This window comes from Pelobates fuscus, chromosome 6 (assembly GCF_036172605.1).
Source record: "Pelobates fuscus isolate aPelFus1 chromosome 6, aPelFus1.pri, whole genome shotgun sequence".
Lineage (NCBI taxonomy): Eukaryota > Metazoa > Chordata > Amphibia > Anura > Pelobatidae > Pelobates > Pelobates fuscus.
Window position 1 is genome coordinate 266197960 of NC_086322.1, and position 17912 is coordinate 266215871.

Genomic DNA, 17912 nt, shown 5'->3' on the forward strand with positions numbered 1-17912 from the left:
CAGGTGAAGAAAAGTACTGTGAAGACTAGAATGATCTGTACAGGTGAAGAAAAGTCCTGTGAGGACTAGAATATTCTGTACATGTGAAGACAAATCCTATCTTGACCAGAATGTGTACAGGTGAATAACGACCTGTGAGGATTAAAATGTTTTATACAGGTGAGGAAGAGACCACTGAGGATTAAAATTATCTGTACAGGTGACGTAAAGTTCAGTGAGTACAATAATGGCCTGCACAGGTGAACAAGGACCTTTGAGGGCTAGAATGATCTGTATAGGTGAAGAAAAGTCCTGTGAAGACTAGAATGATTTGTACAGGTGACGTAAAATCCTGTGAAGCCTAGAACGATCTGTACAGGTGACGTAAAAATCCTGTGATGCCTAGAACGATCTGTACACGTGAAGAAAATTAAATTGAGGGCTAGAATGATATATAAAGGTAAAAAAGAGACATATAAGGACTTATCTACAGCTAAAGAAGACACATGTGAATATAGGAATGTTCAAACCATAAGTATGACAGACTACCAAGATTTGAAAAGGCTTTGACATTTAATGAGTGTAATTCTATTTACAACTAGGGTGCAACTGTGTGCAGACAGTGTGGCGTGTAATCCACTGCATTTTAGCAGCAGATTGCCTGATGCTTTACAATAAGTTGTTCCTGCCACTCAGTGACCTGTCACACCTCTGTGCACTGTGTGTTATTGTTGCTGAGGGACTCTGTGTTTCTGGTTAATGGATAACTCCAACCTGACCTTATGCCAGGAGACTAGTCCAACACAGGAAAACAGGAAGAGGGAAGACTGCTACAGCTAAACAGTTGCATAAGAGACTCTTCCAGCATGTGTATAATGCATGATGATCCATACATTGCTATTTAACGCCGATTCCAGTAAGGATAATATATGAACACGCCATTCGTGTTTGCCAACGTTGTTAATGAAGGAAAAATGACTTGTGATCGGGTTACCAGAACTATAAATTCAGTGCTATAAATACAGACACATTTGCACCATAAACACGTCACCTCACTGAAGTGGTTATGGTGCCCGAGGGCTCTTGGTGCCAAGTTCCTCTATTCAGTATTGAAGAAACTATCCAAACCTCTAGCAGCTCATTTGCTTCCGCCCTGGAAGATCAGCAACACTGATAAAATGTATTTATTTAAAATGCTGGGAGTGTTTCTTTAAGCCATTTAACACGCAGCCCACCCTGCTGCAGGTATTTCTAAGGCAAGACATCACACACCACTTTAGCCATACTAACCAATACCAGCAATGCGCCGCTGTAATAGGCGGAGAGCGGTTAGCTGACACTCCCAGCCAATCACTACCACGTATCTCTGTTCAGGCTAAAGCAAGGGAGGAATGCTTAGGGACCCTTCTTCATTGTCAAAAAGTTCACAAATAGTTTAACAATAAACTTCGAGCCACTGCCAGAAGACTTTAGTCACCATAACTACTTTAATAAGATGTGGTGGTAATGGTGTCTAGAGTGTCCCTTTAAGAATGTCTCTTTTTCAGATTACTAAAATCGACATATTGTGCTTTACTGCTGACAGTGATCAGTTCAGCTTGCAAACAGTGAAATGAAGAATGACCTAGTCCCGTACTAAAATGGGCCCCGATTTAATTTTGTTAGGTAAGCTTTTCAAATGATTTAATATTATGAAAATATATTTTTTATATATGATATCATTTTTGATATTGTAATATTTTGAAACAAAAAAAAAAGACCCCATCATTTTATGTTTGTCCAAAATTAATTAAATCGAGGCCCTAATTTTCGCTTTATAATTCAATTGAACTCTGAGTAATTTTATTACATCAGTCTGAGAAGGAAGTAGATACGTTTATATGTTTACACTCCTCACGGAAACCAGTATTTGCTAAGTTATATCAGTTTACAATCTCGGAGTGTGAGAAATGTACATTTTTTTCAACACAATTTTTCTACTACATTTTGCAAATTCTGTTTTGTAACATATGGTAAATTTAGCAAAAATGAAAAAGGACATACATTGGCAATTTTGTTTTCCATACATAATTCTACAGTTTAGCGAATAAGCCCCATATGTTTTGAAAGCAAAGTCTTCCTGTATATGCATCAATTATAAAAAATGCTCTGAGCTTTTACAAATGGATTGATTCTAAAATCAATCTATAAATGGGTTTTCCTCTATGGATTAAAACAATACTGTCACACTGCCACTTGAATGTTCTTTGGATTTTTGCCATGATGTTAGCTGACAGATCTGCTCACAAGTATCAAAGGGGAATGAGAAGCAGTGTTAATTTGGTCGACTAACTATTTCAGTCAAATATTAGTTGACTAAAATTTTAGATTTAGTCGACTAAAATTAACAATTCAGGTGACTAAAATATGACTAAAACTAAAACAATTCAGGTGACTAAAATACGACTAAAACTAAAATGGCTTTTTATTTAAAAGACTATGACTAAAACCAAATTGAAATTTGCCGGCAAAATTAACAATGTTGAGAAGAGAGATGCTTGTGTCAATCACACCAGCTGATGGGAATTGCCAGGATGTGGCACAAAGAAGGTGACTGAGTAGCTTCTATCGCCATTTTTTTACAAAAAATAAACGCTTTAATAAGACAAATTGGTCCATATTTAGTCTTGTGATTTGTTTGGAATTGCAATAAAACAATATGGGCTTTTTATTAAGATTCTACCTTTAAAAACTGAGAAGTGATAACAACACCTTCAGATTTTAGCTTTATCACATGTATTTGACGTGAAAATATGGTGACTAAGGACATTACATTGCCCAAAATAAAACAAAATACCAAAAAAAAAATTAAATCTTTCTGTGGCTGTCCAATCACAGACTTCGTAATGCAGCTCGATGAGAAGTAATTGCCATTCAGGCGCTCTAGGTAATTGCCTTAAGTTTGGTTCAACTGAGGTAAACAACCAGGAAGTAACAGGATCGGTTGTCTGATTGACAGACAGGAGGGAGTAACTAGGTTCACATCTAAAAGTGCCGGATTCTTTTGAAATCTGGACTTTCTGTAAAATGAACAGACACACTCTTCGAAGCTAAAGCGCTTTAGGTATCTGGAATGTCCCTTCAAGCAATACCTGCGTTGGCATTCTGGGAAACAATTTTTATGTATTATTTATTACTGGTATTTATAAAGTGCCAAACCTATTCTGCAGCGCTGTACAATTGCAATACAAGAAGAACAGACCGATACAACAGGTAGAGGGCCTTGCCCGTGAGCTTACAATGAAACTATGTGCAGCATTGTGGGAAAGTTGAAGATTATATTGTCATAAGCTCCTTTTGCATTGATGAATTTAACACATTTGGGACAGGAAGCAAATCCCTACATGGCAGCCATGACAATTCCTTTAATTTTCTTTCTTTTTTTTTGTGTCGCGGTAACACAGTCATTTTAAAGGGGACCTGTGACTACCGAGTATATTTAGCATTATGTTCACTTATCCTCACATTAAACAGTTGCTTTATTTGAGGAATGAAAAACAAAACTAAATGTACAATCACAACAGCTGATGGGAATTGCCAGGATGTGGCACAAAGAAGGTGACTGAGTCGCTTCTATTCGCCATTTTTTTACAAAAAAATTAACGCTTTAATAAGACAAAGTGGTCCATATTTAGTCTTATGATTTGTTTGGAATTGCAATAAAATAATATGGGATTTCTATGAAGATTCTACCTTTAAAAACTGAGAAGTGGGGGGGCGGAGCCTGACAGCTAAGGCAGCCAGACGTGCTCTACAAGAGCTCCTGCAACAGGGCCTAAAAAACTAGACTAATACCTGGGTTGCCCATAAACCAGACTGCAGGGCGCACTCACCTTATTGACGGGCCGACGGTGCACCGGTGGATACCCGCTGGGTGCCTGTCCGACCCCGGAACGTCCTGCTAGCGACTTGCGGCCTGCACAAGCCTGATCTTGGGGAGACGGCCGCTCCCCAGGCACCTTGGACAACTCGAGCAGACCCGGGAATAAAACTATCCCTCCCCCCCCCCTCTGGACCGGCGGGGGTCATCCCGGTATCCACTGGCTGACGCCTACACCAACCCTAAGCGATTACCGCCTCACAAAGCCTGCACGAGGCCGGATCACCTAAAATGGCGGCCATGCATAAGCCCCAACAAACATGCCTGCATCAGCCCATGGAGGCTAGAGGAGGGGCCGCCGAACATGTGCTGGAGCGCTTGGACGCGATCTTTGCCAGCTTCTGGGCCAAGTTGGAAGCTCGTCTTGCGGAGCCACCACATCGATCTCCTGAGGGAGAACAACCCAGAAAGCTACACTATAAGCCGGCGGGAAGCCCAGCAGCTACCGGGGGTCAGCCTGTAAAACAAAGCGGTAAGAAAAAACACCCCCCCCCCGCACGACCATCAACAGGAGAAAGTACAAGAAGCCACAACAGTGGGCAACGCATTACCGACCAGACCACCAGCGAGGACATCTCTACCCACCTCGACCGCAGAGCTCCAGACTTCCCCAGCGAGTACGGCACAAATCAGAGACAGTCCCCTTAAACCGCAGGGTGTGTAAGCCCAACAGCACTCGGAGATCACATCCCATTCTGCCCAGACACCGCACACGGAAAGAACAGGAGGGGGACGCAGAGACTGGTACCGGGCGACAACGCTTTACATGGCCTCTATGCGGCATAGGCTGAACACCACAAGCGGACTCACAAATGACCTAATGCAACCAGGGTATCAGCCAGATATATCCCTCACCAGCGTGATCGTAGATTGCATTTATTTTCTTTATTATTCTTTAGTATTATTATGTTTATTGCCTCTGCTAGTTGCTATGACTTGTTCTATTAATACCCAGTGTCAGGTCTTTACAAAAGCCCTATTAACTCTTGGATACCTCTCTACTATGACACAGCTAGCCTTAACTTGTTACAACTTTTCAAGCTATTTACTTCACTATGATTTAAGCCTGTTCAAAAATATAGAAAAAGTGCATTGTCCTACCATACCCTAATGATTTCCATGTTATACACTCTTTGCTTTGAAATGTGCATGCGGATTGCCTTTGGGGTACCACGTGCCTGTATGTTACCATCATATGCATTGCAAAAATAAAGAATTAAAAAAAAACAAAAAAAACTGAGAAGTGATAACAACACCTTCAGATTTTAGCTTTATCACATGTATTTGACGTGCAAATATGGTGACTACAGACATTACATTGCCCAAAATAAAACAAAATACCCAAAAAAATTGAAATCTTTCTGTGGCTGTCCAATCACAGACTTCGTAATGCAGCTCGATGAGAAGTAATTGCCATTCAGGCGCTCTAGGTAATTGCCTTAAGTTTGGTTCAACTGAGGTAAACAACCAGGAAGTAACAGGATCGGTTGTCTGATTGACAGACAGGAGGGAGTAACTAGGTTCACATCTAAAAGTGCCGGATTCTTTTGAAATCTGGACTTTCTGTAAAATGAACAGACACACTCTTCGAAGCTAAAGCGCTTTAGGTATCTGGAATGTCCCTTCAAGCAATACCTGCGTTGGCATTCTGGGAAGCAATTTTTATGTATTATTTATTACTGGTATTTATAAAGTGCCAAACATATTCTGCAGCGCTGTACAATTGGGAAAAAGACAATACAAGAAGAACAGACCGATACAACAGGTAGAGGGCCCTGCCCGTGAGCTTACAATGAAACTATGCGCAGCATTGTGGGAAAGTTGAAGATTATATTGTCATAAGCTCCTTTTGCATTGATGAATTTAACACATTTGGGACAGGAAGCAAATCCCTACATGGCAGCCATGACAATTCCTTTAATTTTCTTTCTTTTTTTTTCTGTCGCGGTAACACAGTAATTTTAAAGGGGACCTGTGACTACCGAGTATTTTTAGCATTATGTTCACTTATCCTCACATTAAACAGTTGCTTTATTTGAGGAATGAAAAACAAAACTAAATGTACAAATTTACTCCTCCGTTTGCCTCATCTAAAAAGGATTATGGTGTATTTTGCTAAACCTTTTAATGAAAACAAAAAAGGTTAACACAAGTTATATGTGATTTCAATGTCTTACTCAATGATGTCAAATCCAAAGAAGGGATAGTTCCTCTTTAAAGGAATCCTATAGTGCCAGGAAAACAAACCCGCTTTCCTGGCGCTGTAGGCTCTTGGAGTGCCCCCCTCCCTCGGTGCTGAAGGGGTTAAAACGTACCCTAATCCAGCGCCGGGCTCCCTCGGCATAGGTGACCTCTCCTCCCCCGTCGACGTCAGCTGCCGAGTGGAGCTGAATACGCATGCTCGGCCAGAGGCGCGTGCGCATTCAAACCTGCCTATAGGAAAGCATTACTAAATGCTTTCCTGTAGGGATCTTTTTTGGAGGATCTTTCCAGCGTCAAATAAGTGTGATTTACTCAGTGTAAATTGTGGAAGCGGCGTCTAGTGGCTGTCAGGGAGACTGGATTAACCCTGCAGTGTAAACATAGCAATTTCTCTGAAAACTGCTATGTTTTTTCTCTGCTATGTTTTCAGCTGTAGATTTAAAACTAGGGGAATCTAGCACCCAGACCACTTCATTGAGCTGAAGGAGTCAGGATGCCTATAGTGGTCCTTTAAGTTTCATTTTTAGCATAAAATCTACGTGAAAAGTTAATGGGGAGTAGGGAAATAAGAAAAACCAGAAAAGGAGGGAGGTGTATACAAGGATCTCTATCTTTGCTCTCTTGAATTTTTAAAGAAAGTTTCTGTACATATGCTCCAATTTAAATACATGCCATACTTGATCAACGCATTTCGCCCATGTTGCTGGGTTGCTAAGAGTGGTAACAGATAGTCCGACTCTGTGACTGTCCTATCTTTGTGAGAATTAGACATAAGTCTCACTACATGCTGTAAGGCAGGGGTGCCCAAAAGGTAGATCCCCAGATGTTGTGGAACTACAACTCCCATGATGCTTTGCATGCCTTTAGAATGTTTCTAGAATGACAAAGCATCAAGTTGCAGTTTTAAAACATATGGGGATCTACCTTTTTGTTGCTATTGGATAGTGCCCTCCTTAATGTTGATGTTAATTCTGTGCATATTGGGCATCTGTTGTCAGCACGCATTGCATGACAGACAACCAATAACAGCACAGACTTCCCCCTGAGTGCCGTCCCAAGTCATCCTGTTTCCCTGGCCCTGGACTTGCCTCTACCTGCAGTAAGGGGGAGTCATCAAAAAATTAGGCTGCAGGGAGAACTTGGTCGTGGCATCATTGGATTGCAGATAAGTTTTTCCTTTGTTTCTTCATTTAAAAAATAAATAAATATATATATATATATTAAGCACTTTATTTAGCAATGGTTTTGTCACCCAAAAGCAGTGTTTTATAAAAACAGTATTTTCAGTTGGAGTACCCCTTAGTTTGTTGAAAACAGTTTTGGCTGTTGTATTTGATGTGGGAAGAATCACTCCATTAATGTGTCCATTAAGAAATCCTATCTGGAGACATTGTAACTGCTAAATTGTTGATATAGGCCCTTCATTTGCTGAACAGAAAATGCCATAAGTATTGTTGAAAGACAATGAAAACGTGTAATTTTCCTTAGTACTAATACTTGGTATCAAACACCATAAAATATTTGACATTAAAGGGACACTCCAGGCACCAAAACATCTTACCTAAATGAATTTGTACTGGAGCCCAGAGGCCTCTGGAGGCACTTTTATCTCAAGGGGATAACGGTTCAACCCCAAAGTTGCCTCCAGCGGTGTTGTCCACTGCCCCCCGGCTTCTGAATGTTCAGATTCAGGAAGCGTTGAGTGCCACCAGTCAGTTGACACTCAGCCAATCAGTGACTCCCCACCCACTAAACTGGCTTGGAAAAAGTGTTGAAGTGCATATTAGCCATTTTATAAGTACCCAATGGGGTACACACTGCAGGTTGAATATATTGGGTATATGATAGGGATCTATGGAGTCTAATCATTAAGAGCACATTCTACAGTGGAGAATTGAGAACATGCTGATAAAATATAATCTATTCCCCAGCTGCTATCCACTAAGACAACCACACACCATGCAGTCAGGACACACTCCGCAGCTGAGATTGTATGTGGTTTGTACTATATATGAGACACGTTCTATTCTTCAAAATATGGCACCATGCCACGATATGTCCTCGAGTCTGCCTCTACCTCACCTTATCAGCACATAGCGCTCAAAGTTTAACACACTAATCAATGGCTCAATGTCTGTTCCTCGGAATTGTAAGCTGGGTACAAATTCCATCCAGCCAGTTTCTATATGGCTAGCATGCTGTAATGAGTTAGCACTGATTTATAATGCAGTCCTGCTATCCTGTTTTTTATCAAGGCATCCTCATGGTAAGTGTGGTGTCCCCTGCAGGATGTACATTTTATAAGCATCCCTATAAAAATTGTCACAATCGCTGCTGTTGACCCCTAGTCCTTTCAATTCATGCAATTTTGCATTCTGTGACTGATTAAAAGGTTTCACAGAAGAACTCAGAATTTGCAGATAACTAGTGTCTCTTTAATGTCTCTCTCTTTATTCGGGTTTGATACAATTCTCTATAGTTTAAAAAGTTAGGATTTTAAGTATAGCAGTCTGGTAAAATGTTGATGTTTTCCGTACCAGGGGTGTTCATATCTGTCACTCAAATAGTCAATAATTGACAGACACATACCCTTTTAGGCATGCTTTCAAAAATACAATAAACTCCATCTCAATGTCACACAACTAGCCAACTCATTTATCTTTTGCCACTGTACCCCAACAACACAAAACCAAGGAGATATTTTGAAAATTTACTTTATTAACACAGCATGGCTGTAATATGAGACTGAGTCTAGAGATCAATATTAAACCGAGTCTGAGTCTAGAGGCTGAGAGAAAGTATGGAGTGGCACCCTGTGAATATATATATATATATATATATATATATTATTATCGCCATTTATATAGCGCCAACAGATTCCGTAGCGCTTGTGCTTACGTTGTGATGCTAAAAGGGTTATTCACTAAAGTGAATATTCAATGTCAATTCCACGTGAATTTCACATTTAAATGAGAACTACAGGGTCAGGAAAACAAAGATGTATAGTGTTAAAACCACCATCTAAAGAATCAATGCATCTCTATGAGGAAAGTTCATTGTCTCTACGCAGAGGGTGGAGACACTGAATGTCAGTCACACTGTGCAGCACTGTCCCAGGAAGCACCTCTAACAGCCGTCTGAGGAGTGGCCACTGGAGGTATCCATAGGCTGTAATGTAAACACTTCATTTTCTCTGAAAAGACAGCAAAAAAGCCTGAAGGAACTGATTATTCTCACCAAAACAAATACAACAAGCTGTAGTTGTTCTGGTGACCATTTAAGTTCACAATGGCCGAACCGGAAATTTTAACAGTCAGCAATGCTTTCAGTTTAGCTGCTCTGACGGTAATTTTGAAATCTCACTTTAGTAAATAGCCTGCAAGTTTTAGAAGTACATTTCTGGCTTCCCAATTGAATTATTTAAACCCAGTATTCTTTGTGCCTAGTTTTAGGTGTGTGTGATCCCAGGATAGCAGAGTGATTAATAATTAATCCCAGCATGGACTGATAAGACGTTATTGTGTGGACAGACGAAAGCGTCTCATTTTTCGGTTATTTAGGGTGAACAGATTTTCCCTTTAATTGGATCCACATAAACAACAAATGCATCATGCAGCATAGCATTACAATTACAATATTTGCTCTCCATTGTCCTGCTGGTTACTAACAAACCACACACTTTCTGCCTGCTAAACAGTGGAGGGAAACCCATTGTGCCTACAGGAAATAGCCTGTACGATGACAAATTAATCCTTTAATGACTTATGACATTACGAAGGTTTATTCACTAAAGTGTGAATTATTAGGAAATTCAAAAACAGTTTTCAAATTGTCAGTCAAAATAACCAAGCTGTCTTGGTTTTTCTGATTCGACTAATTTGGGCCTAAAATTTGACATTTATTTATGATTTGTTGACTAATCACTCTATAGGCAATACCCTGTCACTCTGATTGATTGTGACAGCATCCCATGTCCGCATCAGTAGCACCTTTACAGAGAAAACAGCAGGTGGATCATTGGAAGACCACAACACTCACACTTAGTAAAGTAGCCGGTATCGTAGAAAATCAATATTGCTGCTAAATGACCATAGATCATAATATATACATTTGCAAACAGTTGCTTGTTCCACATATGTATCAAAAATATATATTCGGTTATATTTGCAAGAGAAAAGAATTTTCATGACGTAGATAGACTGTTAAAGACCATCATTCCCGCAAGGAGTCTGTGAATTCTGGATAAAAATTGGCCATGAGTTATGATATCATTATATTCTGGTATTATTGCACACTTTCACGTAATCATGGGTTATTTAATCTCCTTCAATGTGTGTGTGTACCACAGGGACGTACATAGAAATTAAACAACGATACAGAGTTCAAATCACAAAGATGGCATGAGAACTTCGCCCCACTGCTATGCCCTCTCCCGTTGGCATACCTCCCAATGTTGGGAGGTATAATAAGCCTTAACATGCTGCTAGTATACACTGTTCTGTGCTTTTTGCTCAATCTATTACACATGAGGAGGAAAGGGGTAAGGCGCAAGATGTTTTAGATTAATAAGATATTGATCGATATAGTTTACAATCTAATGCTATGCTGGTTCAGAAGGTAAATACGATCATGAGCTAAACCCTAGTTCCTTTCTAGTTCTCATTTTAACGGCTTTTTTTCCCCAGCTCCGGATCTCTTCTTCCCGTCTCTCAGTATTCTCACATCCTCCAATATCACAATTCAAATACTCCTAAAAGTTCTCCTCCGCAAAATCCTGTCCTTACAAATGTGGCGCAATGCCCATTACCACCCGCGCATACTCTGACCTCAGCTGGACCGTTTGCACAGGCTCATATTCTGTGCCAAAGCAACAATATGCTACACACTTTACAACAACATGCATGTGCATGTACAGCAGGGGTTTAATAATGTGGAAATGTAATTGTACAATGCAGGATCATTTAAACTGACAGCGTCACAGCAATGTTCTATAATGACATTTTTAAGTTTGATTACGTCTGATCCATTTTAGCATCTGTTTTTAAAAGGACTCCTTAGTCCCCTGAAACACTTTAGCTTACTGAACTACATTAAAGGGTAACTACATGTCCTTTCTGGCTTATTTTGTAAAAGTGATGATTTCTAAAGAAATAGAAACTTTTAGAAATCTCCTTAGTAAAACCTCCCGCTGTCGAGAAGACAAGAAGACGGCAGGGACAGTTTCCTTCCTCACTTGCTTTGAACTGTAGCTCATTGAGAAGCATGGGTTTCAATTCAATTGTTGGTGGCCGAAAAGCGAATGTTGCGCATGCACCACGTCTCCTAATACTTTTCTATAAGAAGCATCTGATCGAACGCATCATCGGTAAAACTGATTTCACAAGAGATGGATTAGAGCTGCAACGAGTAGGCTTTTTACAGTCCTGCAAAAAAAAAAGGTGAGCTTAATGGATTCTTAACCCTTTAAGTGCCAAAATGGGCGGTGCTCTAAACAGTTTATTATTTTTACATTGAAGTGTTCCTTTAAAAGAGTTACAAACAGTTAATTCTAAAAAAAAAAATTTCTTGCCCATAATGTGAAGTCAAACGATACTCTTTTCTGAATGTGTGCCTCTCACATCCTAGAATGAGACAGCCTTGTACAATTATACATTTAGTGCTAGGTGTCTCAGTGTGTCCTTTTGGACGAGGTACAAGAGGTGGAGCTATGACGCTAAATTAGTTTTTTGCATTTTATGCAAATAGCATCTGCTTGACAGCTTACCAAATAAAACCGATGCATTCTTGCGTTTTTGGTACCCAAAGTGGTTTTCATTGGAAGGAGTGAGTTTGCCAGTGACAAGTAACTCGTTTAGAAGTTTACAATTTCAGGAATCCATGACTAATTGTTCGCATTTCTCTGTTGTAACTATTTTTCGGGCAAACATAAAGAAATGCAATTTTGCCACTCGAGAGTTACAAATGGATACAATTTGCCTTTGCAAAGTAAAACCGAACATTTTCAGTAATTTTATCCAGTAAAACAAAGAATCCTTCTTTTTAAATAAAAATAAGCAAAAAAATGATTTGCACCAAGTGCAAAGAAAACCCTTGTGGCTATAAGAAGGGGAAAATAAAATCGATATAAATTACCCCGTAAAATAGGAAGTGCGAACACTCCTCAATGTCTTCTAAACCATAAATATAGAACGATAAAAAAATGCACAACCTAAAAATATAAAAACAAAGGGAGATCACAATAGTGTAGATAAAAAAACAAAAAAATGACATGAAAAAAACTAAAATGCACTCACAAACGTAAGGATAAAAAGGCGGGGTATACAAAATCTCTTCAGGTGCTTCTTTTCTTCTCCTATTCCAGAATGGAATTAAATAAGAGTAGTAAAAAGGCTCATCAGATCACTTGACGTCTTCCCAGTCAGGAAAAAGAATAACCATCAGGGTTTGAAGGCAAAGTAGATATTAGAGTCCACAATAAAACAGTCAGCAAATGTAGAAATCCTGCCACCCTACGCGTTTCGTCTTAATGACTTCGTCAGGGGCTTGTGGCAATAATACCTTAGATATTGCATACCCCACCTTTTTATCCTTACGTTTGTGCATTTTACTTTTTTTCATGTAATTTTTTTGTTTTTTATCTACACTATTGTGGTCTCCCCTTTGTTTTTATATTTTTAGGTTGTGCGTGTTTTTATTGTTCTAAATAAAAAATAAGGACACCAAACTATAGTGCAGCTTATTCAATGAGGTTTGAATTGTAAAGAATTGGAAATAGAATTGCAAAATGTGCACAAAACCATCTCCCACCCTATAGTCCCAGCTAGCCAACATTTTGCCACAGCTTCCTGAGCCGGCCGCCTCCATACCTCCCAGGGCGGCCGGCTACAACGCTCCCTTAGCAAGCGGGCAGCTAGCCGGCTCCATTGTTTACCCAGCCGGCCACTTTAGGTAAAAGGCTGACAAATCCCAGACGCCAGGGCAAAATTGCTAGTCGCCATGGCGACCTGGCACCCGGGATTTGTCGAGCCCTGTCCTAACACAAAAGTATCAAGCACATACCACTCACATCCTAATACACAGACAGGACATATCTTTCACATCAGCCTAATATATATAACAGACCACTTATCGTCCATCTACGTCTAATACACGTGTATCAGGGTAAATATGACTCTCGCCTCTTCCTATAACACAGGTGCCATTGAAACATACATAGAACATACATAGAATTTCAAATTTAAGGTCAAAATAGAAAAAATAATCTATGCTTTTGTTTGGCTACTCTAGCCTTTGAAATTAATTCAGAATTCTTACTCTAGTAAATAACCAGGACACAAGTATTGCACCTACTATACGCAAGGTAAGTTACCTCGATTTAACCTGCAATACCAGTATTTTACACCGTACCCCTAGGGTTCTGATCTTACTACCTGACTGTTTCTCAGAGTGCCTTTAAAACTATTTTCCATGTTAATGTTATTTGATGCTGTGTTCCGCACACAGATAATACCTTTCTGCAATGCTTGTGGCACTGCTCACAATATAGGACTATAGGGCACTTATCTCACCTTATAGGTCAGAGGTCATACTTAGCATGGTGATAGTGGGAGGTCACATCCATATGGACAATATTATTTGCAGGACAAAGAGACCTCTGTCTACCTGTACATTGTACGACATACCACCAATTCGACACCAGCATCCTGGTTAACCTAGAAATATCTAGGTGACATATCTTGATCTATGCACTTTAATAGCTGCCAAGTGCCCCGCATTTTGTAAATCAGTCCCTAGTTTTGATTCTAGTATTCGTCACCATTTTATATATAAAAATGCATCTCTCCGCTAGGGACCTAAAATTTGATTTCACGTTGAATTCCCAGCAACTCCCAACATAGTGAATAAAAGTTTGTGAGTGAATATGTTTAGGGGCTGTGCGAATTTTCTCTGTGCTATTCATGTTGATGACGATGATGGATGATGCTCTGTATGGGAATAATTTATACAATGTGTCTATACATTAAGAATAATGATGCTCAATTTTTAAAGTTGTCTATACACTGATACAAAATGATGCATGTTGCTCTATATTATGTTGCTGGCTGTCTGCACTGGCAATAATGATGCATGCTGTTCTACACACATAATGATGTATGCTGCACTATATTGTGCTACAGGAAATTAAAAACTAATGATATCGCATGTTGCTCTCTGTAGAGATACCGGGGTCTTTACACTGATAAAAATGCATGCTGCTCTGCATTGTGATACCGATACCATTCATAATGATGTGTGCAGCTTCGTACATATGTTTATGTACTTTTTGAAGTTGTGGTCACTTGAGAACACAATTCAAAAACATAATCCAAAAAAAGTTGGTGGGATAAGATCTAAAATTTATCAGAGTTGGAGATTTTTTCCATATCGGCTACTTTTGCAAAATTCTCAAATCAATAAAATCCCCTGTTGTGAGGAATGCAGACAGCCCTTTGATGTTCTGCACAATAAGGATAACGTGGGGGCTACACTGACAGTAAAGGAACACTAAAGGCACCCAGACCACTTCATCTCAATAAAGAGGTCTGGGTGCAGTGGGTCTTTAGTTGTAACCATGCAATATTAAACATTGACATTTAGTAGATTCAACAATGCTTTCATAGCAAGGTTGAAAACACCTATAGGGGTTGTCTTCTTGACAGCCATTAGAGGTGGCTCAACTGTGAGAATGGAGTCAAACTCTGTTTTCACAGCTAACTTCCATATCATTGGAGGAGTTAAGTAGTGGCCGCGCATGCGCTTTAAGTCCCCCGATGCTTCTCTATGAAAAGCATTGGATTGGACAAGAGAAAAAAATCAATGTGACGTTGTGGGAGGCAGATCAAGTGGCTGCAGGGACTGGATCTCGGTCCTTTTATTTAGATTTGGTGGGACATTAAACTAAATGCAAACACTATAGCATTAAGAATACAGGGTTTTCTTCCGAACACTATAGTGTTCCTTTAACATGGTCTGCAATACTCTGTTCCCTGGTGTAAATTTCATTTTGTATCAGGATGTTGAGTCTGACATAATGAACTCTTCAATATTTACCACTGTTATTTTTTATAACCACTGTTATATTTTTGCTACATAGGGCACCAACCTATTTTGTAGCGCTGTACAGTGACAAAAAAAAAAAGATGACAGGCAAATGAAGGACCATAAGTATAAACGGTGACAATGGTGTTGACCCACAGATTTTTAGTATGACAGCATACATCAATACAGTGATGGATCTACTCACAAATTCACTGGGGATTGTAGACAATTGCAAATTTTAGGCTTTAAAAAAAAATTCTCCAATTTAACTTTATTACCTGCTTGGCAAATTTTGCCGCAAATAAATATAGACGTAATAATAATAAAAGTATAATAGTAAAACGTTGTGACTATGCTGTGCATACACAGATAATACAATCAAAGATGTACATCTTTATAAATTAATACGGAATATATATATATACACACATATAAGCAGACATGCACTTGTAATGCTGTTGTGTACATTTTTAATAAATCCTAAGGTATGCGCCTGCGAGATTAACCCATTTAGACACTATTTGCAGATAAGAAGCCGTGGGATCTAGTCTTCCTTGAACTGCTTGTTCGAACTTTTATCCTTACACCTAGCATTGCCACTAAACCTGTATGCTGAGATTTACTCCCAACACTTACCTATCACTTACATTCTAAACAGGGTCATTATTTTACACTTCTACTGTTTGCATGTTGTGCCTTTTTGAATTGGCTGTAGACAAAAACATTTTGTATTGTGTTTTCACCCTTTTGTTGTTGGTAAGATTTTCCAGATTTCATTTTTATGTTTACCATCTCTGTTAAATGTAAGTGTTCGCAGGTAAACCAATAGACATACCTCCTCCTAATAAACAGGCATCAAAACATACCTCTCACCTCCTGATGTTAAATAGTCATCAGGACACACACCTCTCACCTCCTCCTAATACACAGATAGCAGGACACATACCTCTCATCTCCTAATACACAGATATCAGGACACATACCTCTCACCTCCTCATAATACACAGATAGCAGGACACATACCTCTCATCTTCTAATACACAGATATCAGGACACATACCTCTCAACTTCTCCTAATACACAGATAGCAGGACACATACCTCTCACCTCCTCCTAATACACAGACATCAGGACACATACCTCTCATCTCCTCCTAATACACAGACATCAGGACACATACCTCTCATCTCCTCCTAATACACAGATAGCAGGACACATACCTCTCATCTTCTAATACACAGACATCAGGACACATACCTCTCACCGTCTCCTAATACACAGATAGCAGGACACATACCTCTCATCTTCTAATACACAGATATCAGGACACATACCGCTCACCATCTCCTAATACACAGACATCAGGGCCCATACCTCTCAATTTCTGCTAATACACAGATAGCAGGAGGACACAAACCTCTCATCTTCTAACACACCGACAGTAGGACACATACCTCTCAACTTCTGCTAATACACCGATAGTAGGACACATACCCCCTCCTTTTCCTAATACATACATACATTAGAAAACCTCCTAATATATACAGTCAGAATACACACCTATCACCTACTTATACAAAGACATTATATCACATATCTATCACCTCCTCCTATTATAAAACATAAGAACATACACTCTAACCTCCTCATAATACACAAACAGACCACAAACTTCTAACCTCATGCTTGTTCACAGGCTAAATAAACACATTCTATTGCTATATTGTCCACACTGTCAGGTTAATATTTTGACATGAGGGAGGGCAAATCTTAATCCCCTCAATTTTCTAATGTCTGTGCATGCTCTTTCATTGTGAAAATAGGGCCACCCTGCCCCCTCACTCCCCCCCCCCCCCCCCCCCAAAAAAAAAACACTTCACCCCGGTGTTTACTGACACAAACCCAAAAATAAAGTCTGCATAAGCCATGCATTTAGTAGCACCCCTCAGTGATCTGATCCACAACTTAGCCAGAGTGCGTCAATTACGCAATGAATTCTATAACCTTCAACAAGACACATTGTATCTTCCTATAGCACACCCACCTACCTTCTGTGCAGAGAGCCCCCTGGATAAACAGGGCACAAAGACCCCAGATCCATGGCTGTAGACCCATCCTGTCAGTGCACCCTGAGTGCCATGTTTGCCAGCCTTCTCTCTGCCAGAACTAAATCACTTTTTTTCTTTTCTTGTTGTAGGCTGATTCTCTCTCCCTAGAAAGTTTTTTCAAGTCACTCCTAAGCTGTCCTGCTTCATTCCTACACAACACTTCCTGCAGGGAGGGGAGAGGGAGGGAGGGAGAGGCGGGGGCCAGCTGAGAGTTACAAATGCCCTACATAGGAGTGGCACTCACTTGCTTTGCATGCAAGCTGTGTGTGTGTCTTACTGCCCTTACTGCCCTGCAGGTTACACTGTGTACCCTAAATTCTTCTGGGTCACTAGATATTTGTTTTTCGAAGCAGTGAGATATTGCTGTTCTATATTGTTGTGTTCTTTAGAATGCTGCTTTACTGTAGATTGTAAATTCCTTCTAGAAAAAAAAAGCCTTTTGTTTGTTTTTTCAATTTCTTTTTAAAATTTAGTTCACAGTTCTTTGATTATGTGTTCAGCCAAGGATGTTTTCCACACTTTTAAAGGGTTACACCGAATACCATAACCACTTCAGGGATTTGAAGTGGTCATTGAGGTCTTATTGAAACGCTGCACAACCAGAGATATTCGCACTTGTGTGCCGG

The 17912-nt window shown here is 39.7% G+C and overlaps 1 protein-coding gene across 1 annotated transcript in view; it reads right to left on the minus strand.

Moving 5' to 3' along the window:
* ERBB2 (erb-b2 receptor tyrosine kinase 2) overlaps positions 1-17444 on the minus strand; it is a 92416-nt gene extending 74972 nt beyond the window's left edge. Inside the window, exon 1 of the mRNA XM_063459083.1 lies at positions 17227-17444. Within this exon, the coding sequence (XP_063315153.1) occupies positions 17227-17293 (67 nt within the window). The 5' untranslated portion in view covers positions 17294-17444. The remainder of the gene's footprint in view (positions 1-17226) is intronic.
* Between the last annotated feature and the right edge of the window lie 468 nt (positions 17445-17912).